General features: G+C 46.6%; 1 protein-coding gene across 5 annotated transcripts in view; it reads left to right on the top strand.

Annotated features, from left to right (window-relative positions):
- SUDS3 (SDS3 homolog, SIN3A corepressor complex component) overlaps nt 1–13,791 on the top strand; it is a 66,757-nt gene that overhangs the window by 9,531 nt on the left and 43,435 nt on the right. For 4 of the 5 annotated variants that reach the window (XM_058691655.1, XM_058691657.1, XM_058691656.1 and 1 more), the window contains 5 exons: nt 936–1,092; nt 9,204–9,290; nt 10,264–10,334; nt 10,496–10,517; nt 11,941–12,046. In XM_058691655.1, the coding sequence (XP_058547638.1) occupies nt 936–1,092; nt 9,204–9,290; nt 10,264–10,334; nt 10,496–10,517; nt 11,941–12,046 (443 nt within the window). The remainder of the gene's footprint in view (nt 1–935; nt 1,093–9,203; nt 9,291–10,263; nt 10,335–10,495; nt 10,518–11,940; nt 12,047–13,791) is intronic. The other variant, XM_058691658.1, reaches the window with a different exon arrangement.

Below are 13,791 nucleotides of genomic sequence, written 5' to 3'. Positions count from 1 at the left end.
GTGCCATGTGGGAGTACGTCTAAGTTACAACGGTCTAATTTGTTATGTTGCTCCTTGACATAGCCCAGTCTCTGAAGTGGCTCAGGGGCTGTTTTACAGCGGAACCCCTCTAGGTCAGTAGGAAAGGCAGATTGAACATTTTTTCTTTCCTTCAGCAGACATCTGAGTGTCGGTTCTTTGTGAAGCACAGCGCCGTGGTACAGAGCTGAGAGCCTGCATCTTGGATGCTGATCTGTTCCTGGGGTGGCTAGTGTGTATGTGTGGGGGGAGTCCTGACTTTATGAGAGCCACACGTGAGTGTGAGGTCATGGTTTAACAGAGCCACGTTATCAGGAACCATTTTACTACTGAGGTCAGTGGAACACACATAGTCTGCAGGATGATGTGACCCACAGCCGTAGCCAACCATAAGCTCCCTTGTTCTTCGCTTAATGTGATGGCGAGACTTAAAAAATGAACACTTTTAAATTTAGTATTATTTCGGTGTTTGAGTGCTTGAGGATTCAGATACCTAAAAAATGATCTGATGACCTAGTTGATTTTATCTTGGTATAAATGTCAACAAATCAAGTAACTCGTGTTATTTTGACTCTGCGCAATTAATTTTGAACGTAGATGTTTTATCCAGAATGTACTTTTTTCCTTAGAAATTAAGGCTTTAAAAGAATTTATCTGTGAGAATCTTGACGTTTTACTTTAAGCTGCAAGCCATGCGATATAAGATGTGAAAGAGAAGAAATAACCGAGTAGTCAGTGAGGTATGCTCGTAGGCCACAGTTGTATGGTTCGACTTCATGCATTTGTTGGAGAACTTGCAGGTGTCCCGCTCCTGCCTGTGCAGGCGGGTGCAGCTGAGCCTGTGCTTCCCGGGGAGGTGTTTACTGGGCTCCCGCGTCCACAGCTGGAGTCTGAACTTGTGTTTCTCTTTTGCTCAGACTGAACAGGTGGAAAGAAACTACATCAAAGAAAAGAAGGCCGCGGTGAAAGAATTTGAAGACAAGAAGGTGGAGCTGAAAGAGAACTTGATTGCTGAGCTGGAAGAGAAGAAGAAAATGATCGAAAATGAAAAGCTAACGATGGAGCTGACTGGAGGTACGAAGGCACCACAGAGCAGGGGCTGGCGGCGGGGGGGTTGTGCAGTCACTCTCCTGTCTTCCCTCAGCTCCTCGTCCAGGCAGAGTGAGCTGAAAGGAGGGTGGGCTTTGGCAGGACGGCTCAGACTTCTAGCTCTGTCTCATACTGGCTGTGTGATTTTGGCCACCGAGCATCTCTGAGCCTATTTCCCTCTCTCTGAAATGGGGCTGATCAGACCTTGTGTCACAGGATTGTGGTTGGAAACGTGAGTGCCTGGCACAGTGGCCTGTGTGTGTAACGGGCATTCAGTAAGTGGTAGTCCTTTAGTAGTGACTGCAGCTTCTGGTGTGTGCTTTATTTAATTTAATTCCTGGGTCAGCCGCACATCTAGTTTATGTTCACGAATTACTTATGCAGCTCTGTGGTGGTGGGAATCTGTTTTTTTTTAGTTCACCTTAATGACAGGAGAGGCACTGTCTTCCTTCGACCTAGATAGGAGAACAAAGGCATTTGGCTGTATCATCTGTGCTCTTAGATCCCTTCCCCAGGTGTTACTGTGAATGTTTCAGAAAGAGTTGGTACAAAGTTGGCAGGAGTAGCCAAAGTGAACTAGTTTCCTGTAGAGGTAGTGAAGTTACCTTAGACCCTGAGCCAATCCCTCCCTTGCCTTCTAGGCTTTAGTAATCCACATACGGGAAGTCTGCAGTTGTAGGCAAGCGGAAGGGAGAAGCAACGGGGGCTGTTGTTCTGTCGCTGTATGTATACCGAGGAATCTTAGAATATGGGGCGGGAATTGACTTGAACTAGATATCTTGGAACTTGGCAAAATTTCCGTCAGCAAATACTGCAAGACAAGTCAGTGGTGAGTTCGTCACCTGGATGGGAAAGGGGCATGCCTTCTGCACACCCCCAGATTTAACTCTTGCCATGTACAGAAGGTGCTGGGGCTCTGGCATGTCTGACTTTAGTAGGGGTCTATAAGAAATGCGTTGTTTTCATGTTAAGTCCTTGGGGCAGAGTTCAGAAGTAACTGTTGAGAAGTAGTATTTCTCTTTTTGTATTTCTGGTGCTGTGACCCAATGGGGCCCTTCGACTGACATAAACTTCTGGCCCCAGCCCTCATGATACACCCACGAGAATGTGGTGTGTCTGAAGTGAGGGTCTGATTCTTCAGAAATCTCTCCTCTGGTACACTTCCTTATTGAAAGACTCGGCGGAAGGAATTATGTCCTTGAAGGCCTCTGGAAGTGTCTCAGAAATGGGTTTTCGGTAAGAACGTGTGCTAAAATAGCATCTTCAGACAGTACTATCTTGTTCTTGTGGACATGCTTTGCTGATTAGACTGCCAGCCCTGTGCTGCCGTGTCCGATACCAGTCTGTCTGTTTTCTGACCTGTGTACCATTTTCTTTGACGGTGGCCGTTTCTGGCATTGATGCCTCATCGCTCTCTGCTAGAGCCACCAGATGTTCGGGAGTCTTCATTAGGCTAGTGGGAAATATCGTCAGTTTATAGCTGCTCCCTTTCCATCTGCAGGGAAGGATATTATCACCTTACCTGTGATTTGGCATCCTGATTATTGACAAGCAGTAGACATTGTTTGGCCAGGCCGTTTCGCAGTCAGAATCTTAACTGGGACAGGCGGTGTCCCCAGCGACTTGAGGCTGAGCCTGCCAGGGTAGAAAAGACAAATAAATGTGGGGAAGTCATTTGTAACGCAATAAAATAGATTGCACAAGTGCTTAAAGCTAGCCATGGGCATTAAAGCTACCGATGTCCTTCCTCAAGCCGTTTGGTACCCTTGGTATGGAAAAGCTCTGCCAAGGTAATGATAGAGCGTCGGAAGAAAAGGCAGTGGAGCTAGAAGGATAATTAGTGTTCCCACAGATGGTGCCGCTGTGGTGCTGGATGAAAGGCCTGATCTCACTCCTCTCATTGAGTGACTCATTTCACCTTTGTGGATTGATGCCCAGTATCAGCATTGGCTGGCTCTGCCTGGAAAAGATAGTTCTTTAAAATCTCCTCTTCTGGTCCAACGTGAAGATCTCTCGAAAAACAAGGCTGGAACGAGAGGCCGATGGGAAGCTTGGATCAGATAACCTATTGGGAACGGGGAGAGCCAGTGACCTGCTCTGCCTGAACAGGCCTGAAAGCTTTGCAGTCTCTGTGGGGGTTAGTGGGAGGTTCTCCACTGCCCATGCTGCTCTTGAAGAACTTAGGACAGCAGGCTGTGCGGGCGGAAAGATGTGCTATCGGTAAGGAAACCGGGATAACCGAGGATCAGCGCTCCTCCAGCTTGGCTGTGTGCATGGGTCACCTGGGGGTCTTGATAGGTGCAGCTGCTGCTTCAGGTGTGGGGGGGAGCCTGCAAATCCTGTATTTGTAACCACCTCCCAGGGGCTGCTAATGCTGTTGGCTGGACCACATTTTTTGAGTAATGAGGACGTGGGTGGGGTTACCTGAGTGTGAGTTTTCTCTGCAGTTGAGGCCAAGGTTATGAGTAACCCAGACAATCAGTGAGAATTTAATGAGCTTTAAAATGTGGGGCACTCGATCGTTTTTCATCCGTTTGTCCACTTCCTGTCTTGAGGATAGCCGCCTTTTCTCCTTTCTCTTAACAGCCTATCTCCTTGGTCTCAACAGCCACCACCCGCCACTTCATTTTTTTTTGTAGTTTTTGCCTTGCCAGGAGCATGTTCCAACGCTCAGGTCCCTGTGGATGCTACTCTTGACCCCATTAAGCCTGGGAGTTTCCTTTAGAAGATAACTGGATTTGTAGGTGGAGCCTACGAATTAAATTTTTTTATAATAATAAAATTATAATATTAAGATATGCTAAAGTACTGTCTCCTGAGTACTTACGTCGAGCCAGGTATTACATAGAAACACTGGAATTCCTCATTAGGCTGACAGATGTGGATGAATCCTGGCCCTCTCCTGAACTTGGTTCTCTGGTGGGGTTTTCTCATTTAAGAAGGAGATGGGAGGTTTGGTGCGAAGGTCGGATGATATAACGCCTAGGAGGTGCTTCAGAGCGTGGCTGGGGGCTGCACACAGAGCCAGCACTTAGGGATTGGGAACTTGTAGCAGTTTTCTGTTCCTGCAGCTCCCTTCGGTGGACTTGGCGGAGCAGCCTCAGAGGGACGGAGACACTTGCTCAGAACTCCCCAGTGGCATGGTGCTTACGCCACAACTGGTCTTAACCACCACATTGTCCCGACTTCCTACCATGGAAATACCATGGGTTCACGCGGTGCTGAGTGATTCGTACAGTGAGGCTAATACTGGTCCTCAAGGAGCTTGTATTCTGGTAGTGACAAGACTGACACAGCTCCTTTGTCCTGCCCAGAGTAAGGCGGTGTCCAGAGAGTAGGCTTCTAAATGAAGGTAAATGTTTGTCAGGCTTGTTTTTAGGGATTGTAAAACCTTGCAAGGGTATGTACATGTGGTTGTACTGATGCGGGCGTGGTTTCAACCACGAGGAACAGATGCCAGTGAGCAGGGAACCTTGGAAGCCCAGGCAAGGAGATGAGGCCTCACACAAATATCTGGGCAGGGAGAATGCCGGAGGTGACCTGGATTTTGGGTGGAGCGGGCTCGGTGCCAAGACGCTGTTTGCTGGCACTGCCTTTGTGGGATCCAGGTGTTTTCAGTGGTTGAGGGTGCAGAGGACGGCTTGATTGGTTCACTCTTGTAATACCATCCCTGTGCTCCTGACAGCTTTGGCCTAAGGGGGATGGGGCCCTTCACCCTTCATTGCTACCCTGATTGGTTGGTCACCGAAGACCGACGTTGATTCTTCTCTCACCTTCCCTTCCTGCCCCCATCTCCTTGATTTGTGATGCTGATGAGCTGGCCAGCCCCTTAGAGAGGGGCCAGGATATGCTGGACTTTGCTCTGGGCCTCTAGGTTTGCCCTATGTTGCATTGCCCCCTGGTTCGTAGCCAGTCTGTTACAGTGGTTACCCTGCAGTGGCTTGTTTTTCTGCCACTTAATGTTCTTTGTCTTAAGGATACTCTGCAGCTGTGGCTAAACAAGTATGGTTTTGTATTTATTTTATTTTTTTTTAATTTTTTTTTTTAACGTTTATTTATTTTTGAGACAGAGAGAGACAGAGCATGAACGGGGGAGGGGCAGAGAGAGAGGGAGACACAGAATCGGAAGCAGGCTCCAGGCTGTGAGCCATCAGCCCAGAGCCTGACGTGGGGCTCGAACTCACGGACTGCGAGATCATGACCTGAGCCAAAGTCGGACGCTCAACCGACTGAGCCACCCAGGCGCCCCTGTTTTTAAAGTTAAAGTACGTTCCAGTGAAGCTTTTGCTGCATTTATGGGCTGTAGGCAAGTGAGCTGTTGGAGTGAATGATGAGACCTGGAGAAGTAAGGAACCCAAGGCCAGTGGGGAAGTGGTAATTCTATGGTAATTGCCGGTGATTAATGTTATCAGAAATATCTCTCCATAGACACTGGTGCTGCAAAGGCTCTGCCCAGCACTGATTCAGCCTAAGCTCCCACTTCGTAGCCAGCATACCTGGTGCTAATTGGAGAGTGTCTGTGTCTGTCAGATACGGCCATTCCTGGTCTCCTTGCTGGTGGGTAGAGCAGGAGGAGTTATGCTGTTAAATGTCATATGTACAAGGTGGTTTGGAGAGGAGCTGTGTACCTGGTCTCAGCCCTTGTCCAGTGTTTCTGCCTCCTGTACTCTCCTGCCTTGGTGTGTTTGGTATTCAGTTAGATCACAGATAGTATTGCTATGGAAGCAAACCTACGAAGGGTCCTGGGTGTTCTGAGAGGCTTTCTGATTTAAGCCAGGTAGAGTAGTGTTGGGCTCGTCTGAGAGGAAGACTGATTTCCTGCTCAAGTGCCTTCTCCAGGGCTGCCAGGCTCCAACGTCTGAGTGTCACTTCCGGAAGTCTGACTTTTATGGTGTCCCCAGATTGAGCCCCTTGGGCCTCTTACTGGCCAAACTCACAGGAGACTGCTGTTACAAACTAAGTACGCCAGCCTGTTGCTTCTCGTGAGAAGTAGAACTTCTAGGTGGATTCAGACCTGGGTCAGTCAGATATCCTTTCTTTCCCTCTGTGAAAAATCTACCTCAGAAGGCTGGAGCGACATGAGTGGAGTCCATAACGTAGCTTCAGAACTATAGTGCGTGGTAACTTACGTGTTGATCTTCTCCACGAGTCACGTGGCCAGGCCTCCTCCCTGCTCACTCTCCTGGCTGGTGGTGAGGATGGGCTACTACATCTTGGAGGCTTTTTCGGAGCACCTTCCTTCTGCTGAAGCAGTCTTTTGGATGAAAATTGATTAGGTTATTGTGGTGGCTAGGCTAATAAAATGGATTGATTTTCGCTGTTTCATAAGAATTTGATTATATTTTCTGATTTGTGAGTGATGCAGTTATGATTTTCTGAGCCTATTGGCCATGATTAGACCGGGTTATTCCCACATTCTCTCGGCTGTGCCTTGACTGGCTCATTTCCATCATGTGTGGCCCACCCTCCCCATGCCTGAGACTCGGCAGCCCAGAGGGCAGGGCACACTCGACCGTTGTCGCTGGTGGACCATTCATTGGTGTTCATGTGCTAGGTACTCTTTCTCTAGTGTTCTTTGGGTTGGGCGAGCTCCCTTCACACCTTGATTTTTGAATTAGGTGTGAATGTTGCACAGCCTCACAGCTGACATCGGTTGTCTTCAAGCGTGTAACTTCTATTTCATTCAGCTGTTTGTACCTTGACTTTAAAAAAAAATTTTTTTTAATGTTTATTTTCGAGAGGGAGAGAGACAGAGTGCAAGCAGGGGAGGGGCAGAGAGAGAGACACACACAGAATCTGAAGTAGGCTCTAGGCTCTGAGCTGTCAGCACAGAGTCCGACGTGGGGCTCAAACTCACGAACTGTGAGATCATGACTTGAGCTGAAGTCAGATGCTTAACCAGCTGAGCCACCCAGGTGCCCCTGATTTTTTTAAAAATATTTTTTGTACAGTGCTTTCCTGGCTGCAGATGGCCTAGTAAAAACTAGCATTGATTGAGCTCTTGTGACGCCAGGCACCATGTTGAGGGCTTTACTCGTATCTCACGTAACCCTCGAAGCATCCTGTGAGGGAGGTATTACTGATAATTCCATCTTATAAATGAAGTAACTTGACACAGAGGATTTACGTAGCCCACCTGAGGTCCCACAGCCGCGGCAGGGATTCGCATGCACCAGCCAGTAAGTAACTGGAGGAGTGCACCCTCTCGGTAGAGGGGGAGCCGTTTGCAGTAGAGAGGACTCCCCTCCCCACTGTCTCCTGGGGCCGGTGTGTGAGTCCTCCTTCCTTCTACCCCCCACTCCACGCACACCTGTACACACACTTAGCAGGACTGCACTTCCCCTTCATTTATAGGGGCGAGAAGTCAGCGTTGCCCGTTTCCCTTCTTCAGAGCAACACGCAGAAATCTCTTTTGGCTTTGTGCTCGCGACTGTTAACTTGGCAGCTCCTTCACATTGCCACAGTGGAAGAGGTACGCTTGAATTCCTTGCCACAGTAGAAGGGCTGGCTACACTTGAATTCCGTGAGGCTGTCCGTCTGCCATGCCGAGGGGATGCGTGGTCGTGGAGGAATGGTCTCCTCATGTCGTCGTTGTGCAGGAAACTCTGTGACACCCCTGCCACAACTATGGCTTAGGTGCTGGGGTGGAATTCAGGTGTCTCTGGGGAAAATGTGCCATACGGTGTGGCACTTGGTAGCCGAGGTTTGTCCAGAGGTTTGCTCTGGTTGTTTGCAAGGCGGTGTGACTCTGGAAGATCACGTAATGGGGAGCGTGGCGCTGGCTCTCAAGGGGTGTCGTGCAGGAGTTTGCTGGGCTGAAAAGAGGGGGCCAGGCAGAGAGGACAGCGTGCAAAGGCTTGAAGGCATAGTAAGGCGTGTGCCCTTGGGTGACAGACGAGCTAAAAGTTCTCACATGGTGTATATGCGAAGGAAGGAGAAGGGGCAAGACCAGAAAGTGACGCGGGCTTTTTTCCAAGAACGCGGCAAGCCATAGAAGCGTTGAATAAGAAAGGGGATGTGTTGTAGAAGGATCTGATGTGCGTCTTAGGGAAATTGCTCTGAGGGAGATAAGAATAGGATGAGGGAATGGAGTTGAGAAGTGGTTTAATGGCAGAACTGCCCACGACCTGGTGAATATGATGCTTGGGTGAGGGAAGATAAGTGACAATGACAGAGTCTGTCCTGACCAAGAGGGAGGGACAGATGTGATGTCCCCAAGACTCGGGAGAGGAGGCAGCCATGGGAGGTGAGACAAAAAGTGAGAGTGGATGGTGTTGCCGGGCATAGGTTGCTATTCAGAAGGGTGGGGAAGCTGGTATTGGTGATGGAGGCTCACTGGGACACAGGCTGAGAACTGACTGGACTCTAGAGGTCACCAGCAGAAAGGAGCCCAAGGAGGCAGGTCAGGTGAGGGGAGATCTGGGTGGTGATGGCAAGGGGAGGAGAGATTTTAAAGTAAAGAGAGTCAACAGCAGTGTCAGACTGCAGAGAAAAGTCAAGAAGAATGAAAAAGGCCTTTATTATGAGCCTTCATTAGATCATTCTTGATAGTTAAGTAGCTAGAAAACGTTACAGAATAAAATGAAACTGAAGAGTCTAAGTTTGTAAATGAAGATGTCCTATAAAGATGTTGGTGCTGAGACCACTGACCTTTCACAGAGCCTTGTGCATGCATGTGCTTCAGTTTCCCTCCCTCCATGGGCACTGCAAGAATTAGTTGACCAAGATGACCCAAAGGTTCCTTCTGATCCCAAGAGCCTACCACTCCGTGGCTTCTTAATTTGAGGGAAGAGGAGGAAAATTCTGGTTTTCGGGGTGCTGGAGAGATGCCTGCAGTGACTCCACAGGTAGACCGCAGGGTGGGGCTGCATTTCGGTGGGGGGCGGGGCGGCGTGCACTTAGGCCATCCAGTCTGAGTCTTCAGGATAGCCCTCCTCTGAAGTCTGAAATGGATGTCTGGCTTGGGCCACGTCCGGATGTCCCCAGTAAAACAGTTCTGATTGGGTGGCTCTGGGGCAGATATTTGTACAGTACAGCAATTCTTACTGACTTCAAGTGGTAGTCGGATAGATTTACCCATTCAATTCTTGCCACAGATTCTATGGAAGTGAAACCCATCATGACCAGAAAGTTGCGGAGGCGACCAAATGATCCTGTCCCCATCCCAGACAAGAGGAGAAAACCTGCTCCTGATATCCATTTGCATCAAGCCTTAATTTTTCATCAAGCTGTTTTTCTTTAGACTGAATCTTTTGCTTAACTGTTTGCTAGAATATATATGGCCACTGTCCTACAGAAATTGTCGTGATTGGCAAGCGTGTGTATTTACCCATGAGCTAGGGAATGGCCGTTTTACTGTTGAGTCCTTAGTTGCTGCTGCTTCCAGTGGGAGGGGTTTATAGATAGCAGTTTTTGGAAAGGCACTTGGTGTTGGGGGTTCAGCCTAGTGTTAACACTCGGAGATTCAGGGCGACCTCAGATTACACGTGCCTTAGTTTTTCTACCTGTAAAACAAGGACAGTGATACCTATCTTTTGTACCTCTGTTATCTACATCCTGAAACCAGTGCAATGCAAATTGTTAAAGCGAATGAGATTTCAGTCTCATAAAAAAGCCCTTTAGTCATAAAAATGGGAGTGGGAAGAGGGCACGCATGGCAAAGTTCTTTCTGTTTCTTTGTTCTTGGAGAGGATAAGTGGCCATTTGCACAGAATGATTCAGTTGTTTGCCACCAAGAAAGGGTTTTGACTTCAGGTACCTTTGTCTTCACAACCGAGGGTTTAAGTTATGTGGGAAGGACAAGCCCACATGCGCGTGTGTGTGTGTGTGTGTGTGTGTGCGCGCGCACGCACGTGCAAGGCTTCGGATCTTTAGAACAAGAGCACTTCATAAACTGAAGAGGAAGTTCTCCTGGTACCGTGTCCTGTGCTCTCACTCTTGTAGTTTCTGAATGACTTAGAGACGCTTGGAAGAAATTTGTGAATTTGTTTACATACCTGGGCACCACGACATTTAGTAGAATCAGCAACTTCCGAGAGGCACACTGTTTTAGAAACAGCACCCGACGCAATCACACTGTAAATTCTAAAGTTCTGGTACTGTTTTGTTGATTTCTGCTTGCTTGGAAACCATGGCCCTCGGACATGTTCCTTTAACTCTCAACACCCCAGCTAAACTATTTGTTAACAGATGAACAGATCATGGAGGATCTGAGAACGTTAAATAAGGTACGGTTTGATTTTTTGATTTATTTGAAAGCTTAGGCTTGGTAATGGTTTTGTGCTTCATGTTGCTCGTGTGTTACTTGTTAAATCAGTTTGATACCTTTGACACGTGAAGTTGCATCTGAAATGATTTGTTCTAAGATTTCTTGTTGTTCTTCCTACAGCTTAAGTCACCCAAGAGACCAGGTAAGTGCACAGTGTTACTGGCGTTTGTGCAATCTTTTTATCATGTTGTTGGAAAAGCATGCTTCTATCTCACAGGCATTTGTTGCACTTTTCAAAAATAAAATGTTATTTGCCTAAGAGCAGTCATCATGAAGACTGAAGGGAACCTTAAGTGCACCCTCCCCTGATTTTTTTTTTTTTTTTTTTTTTTTAAGCCCTGCTATGTTGAAGCTATTTTTGCCTTTACCTTAGGATTTATTGTAAAAGAGACAGTTGATTGATTGGCTGGTGAAGGTTTCCTTCTGTGTAGGCCTCAAGGTACAAGATTTAAGTCTGCCTCCATTTCTGGAAATGAAACCAGAAGGATTTTTCAGCATTACTTTGTGGAATTGAGTGCTAGGCAGTGCTGTTCCAGTGCCTTTTCACAGCCTGGCTCTGGTAAGGGACTCAGAGTCCCAGTTTATAGAAGAGGCCAGCCCAGTGTTCATGGTGGTTCCTTTCAGAGTGGCACTCGAGAGTCTGTGCTAGGCTGCAAGATAGAATTCTGAACGGGCAAGGCATTGTTACGTTTTAAGCACTGTGATTACTCACACATCTCTCTGCTCACCAAGTCTTGTGGAAGGAAACAAGATTCTTTTTTCTCTTAGTAATTTCCTCCTGAGGGCCACCATTGTCTGCAGAGAGGTCCTGATTTTCTAAAGGCATGATGGGGAGGGGTTTGTATAAAGTGTATGAATTTAGATCCTTTTTTTTTTTTTTTTTTTTTTAAATTTTTTTAATGTTTTTTATTTATTTTTGGGACAGAGAGAGACAGAGCATGAACGGGCGGGAGAGGGGCAGAGAGAGAGGGAGACACAGAATCGGAAACAGGCTCCAGGCTCCGAGCCATCAGCCCAGAGCCTGACGCGGGGCTCGAACTCACGGACCGCGAGATCGTGACCTGGCTGAAGTCGGACGCTTAACCGACTGCGCCACCCAGGCGCCCCTGAATTTAGATCCTTTGAACCACTGGTAGTTAGGACCACTGTGTTAACTTGACTCTGTACACACAAGGTGGCCGCTCTACCTAGTAAGTAAAAAATCATTCGAGAAATGAGTTCAGTTTTACAAAGAGATTTTTCTAATTTTTGCCGTTCAGGGCTTCTGATCACTGGGGTTTTAGTCCTTCTCTTAGGGACCTTGGGCAAATCCCTTAGACTGCATCTCTGGTTTCTCCTCTGTTCAGTGAGGTTAACCTGTGCCTCGCCTACCTCACAGGGTTGCCTTGAGGAGCAAGTCAGGCATAATACACAAAAATTTTGTTGAATTCTCATTTTTACACCCCTGAGGAGTTAATGATCGAGTTTATTACCACTTTTAGTAGCATTTCAGTTAAAGCATGTTAGCTGGTGGACCCACATGCTTGTTACATGCTTGGTCACTGAAATATCTTTGGTTCCTCCAGCATCCCCGTCCTCTCCTGAACACTTGCCTGCCACGCCGGCAGAGTCTCCAGCCCAGAGATTTGAAGCTCGGATAGAAGATGGGAAACTGTACTATGATAAAAGATGGTATGTTGTGGAAAATCACAGATTACTCGCAGGAGTCTCAAAAGAACATCTTGGAAGAGGGCTGGGGCTCTCGTTATCACTGAGCATGGCTGGCTGCTGCTTAACTTACATACTACTGAAGTGGAATAACATTTAAAAGTGTGTCAGGAGTGGGGCACCTGACTGGCTCAGTCGGTGGATCAAGAGCGTGGGACTCTTGATCTTGGGGTCATGTGTTCGAGCCCCACATTGGGCGTAGAGCTTACTTAAAGAAAAAATGCGTCAGGAGTCATTTGATCATTAGATCTCTGAACACAGCGTTTCCCAAAAACGTGTTCTGATAGGGACCCCTTGTCCGTGCTACTATCATCGTGCTAGAATTTGCAGGCCTCTGTCTCTGGTGCTACCCCTGTGGACTGAGGCCAGGTCCCTCTCTGCCTTCTCTTAACTCTGCCCTTGTGCACTAAAATTAATAGGTATTCTGTGGAAAAAAGGATTTGGTGGTCAGATGAGTTTGGGGTATGACCATGTTAATTAAGGTAATTGGGTTTCTTCATTGTCGTGCTTTTTTGGGTACTCTGATATGCTAATGTGCATGGTCAATTTCTGAGATGTTATCAGATATTACTTGACCCCAGGTACTGTTTTTGCATGCATCATTTTGCTATATGAATGTTCTAGGAAACATACTTGGGGGAGTTGAATCCTAAAACATTACCAGTTTAGAGACCATTTTTTTTTTAAACCGTTATTTGCATAATTTTCTTAGCTGCATGTGAGTGTATAGGTATGTTACCTTAGCTTTTTAATACGCCAGAAATAATTTCAGAATAAAGACCATTTGACACCTTCAGACCACCAGCATTTCTATCGGAGAGGAGAGAGTAAAGCAATATGAAAGGGCTTACAAACTCATTCACTTACTCCTTCAACAAATGTTACTATCCGTTCTGTAACTAGGCATTCTGCTAGCTGTTAAGCCACCCTGGATCCCTCCTCGTATCACAGCTCCTTTATTCTGATAGATCCCTTTTATTCACTGTCCATATGCAGGCACACTTAGTTTATGTCATGGTGGACACAGATTTGCATTCTGAATTTTCACTCGTTTGTGTGGAGAATGTTTATCTGGGGTTATTGCATACTTTCTGTACTTATCATTTATAATCGCTATCATTTATAATGATCTTTTGAGTTTCAGTGTATTTAACCTACAGTTCCAAAATTAGAGTAATGGCTATTTAGAATTTTTTGAGCTTTGTTAAAAGAAAACGCCCAAGATTGTTAGTTGATTACAATATAATATCACACTTATGAAGTAGGCAGAAACACTTAGAAACGTAGTCATGGTTGAAATAATCCCGTTCCACCAAAATATCAGGTTACAGTAAGTTAATTACCCAGTAGATGGTGAAGGCCTCTGTCTGTGAGCCTGATCTTAGTGACTTCTGCCCCTCTCATTTGACTATTCTCTGGCTTTCTTCAAAAAGTCCAGTTATATTGTATCTTAACATTGCTTATGAGAACATTACCACTAGGTGGCAGGCCCCAACAGGTCAACACGCTGAGGGGCAAAATAAGATGAAAAATGTTTCTAATAATGAAAACCAAATAACCTTTAAAGATCAAGCCCGCACATAAGAACTGTCTTCAAAAATGATGAGATTTATCACTAACGTTTTTACGGATGTATGAGTCTTAAAGCCATGAGATATTTCAAATGATGTTCATTTTGTAATTGCGTTGCTTCAGATCTTCTTTCTAAG

This window comes from Neofelis nebulosa, chromosome 11 (genome assembly GCF_028018385.1).
Source record: "Neofelis nebulosa isolate mNeoNeb1 chromosome 11, mNeoNeb1.pri, whole genome shotgun sequence".
Classification (NCBI taxonomy): Eukaryota; Metazoa; Chordata; class Mammalia; order Carnivora; family Felidae; genus Neofelis; species Neofelis nebulosa.
This window is presented reverse-complemented; position numbering and strand designations above follow the sequence as displayed.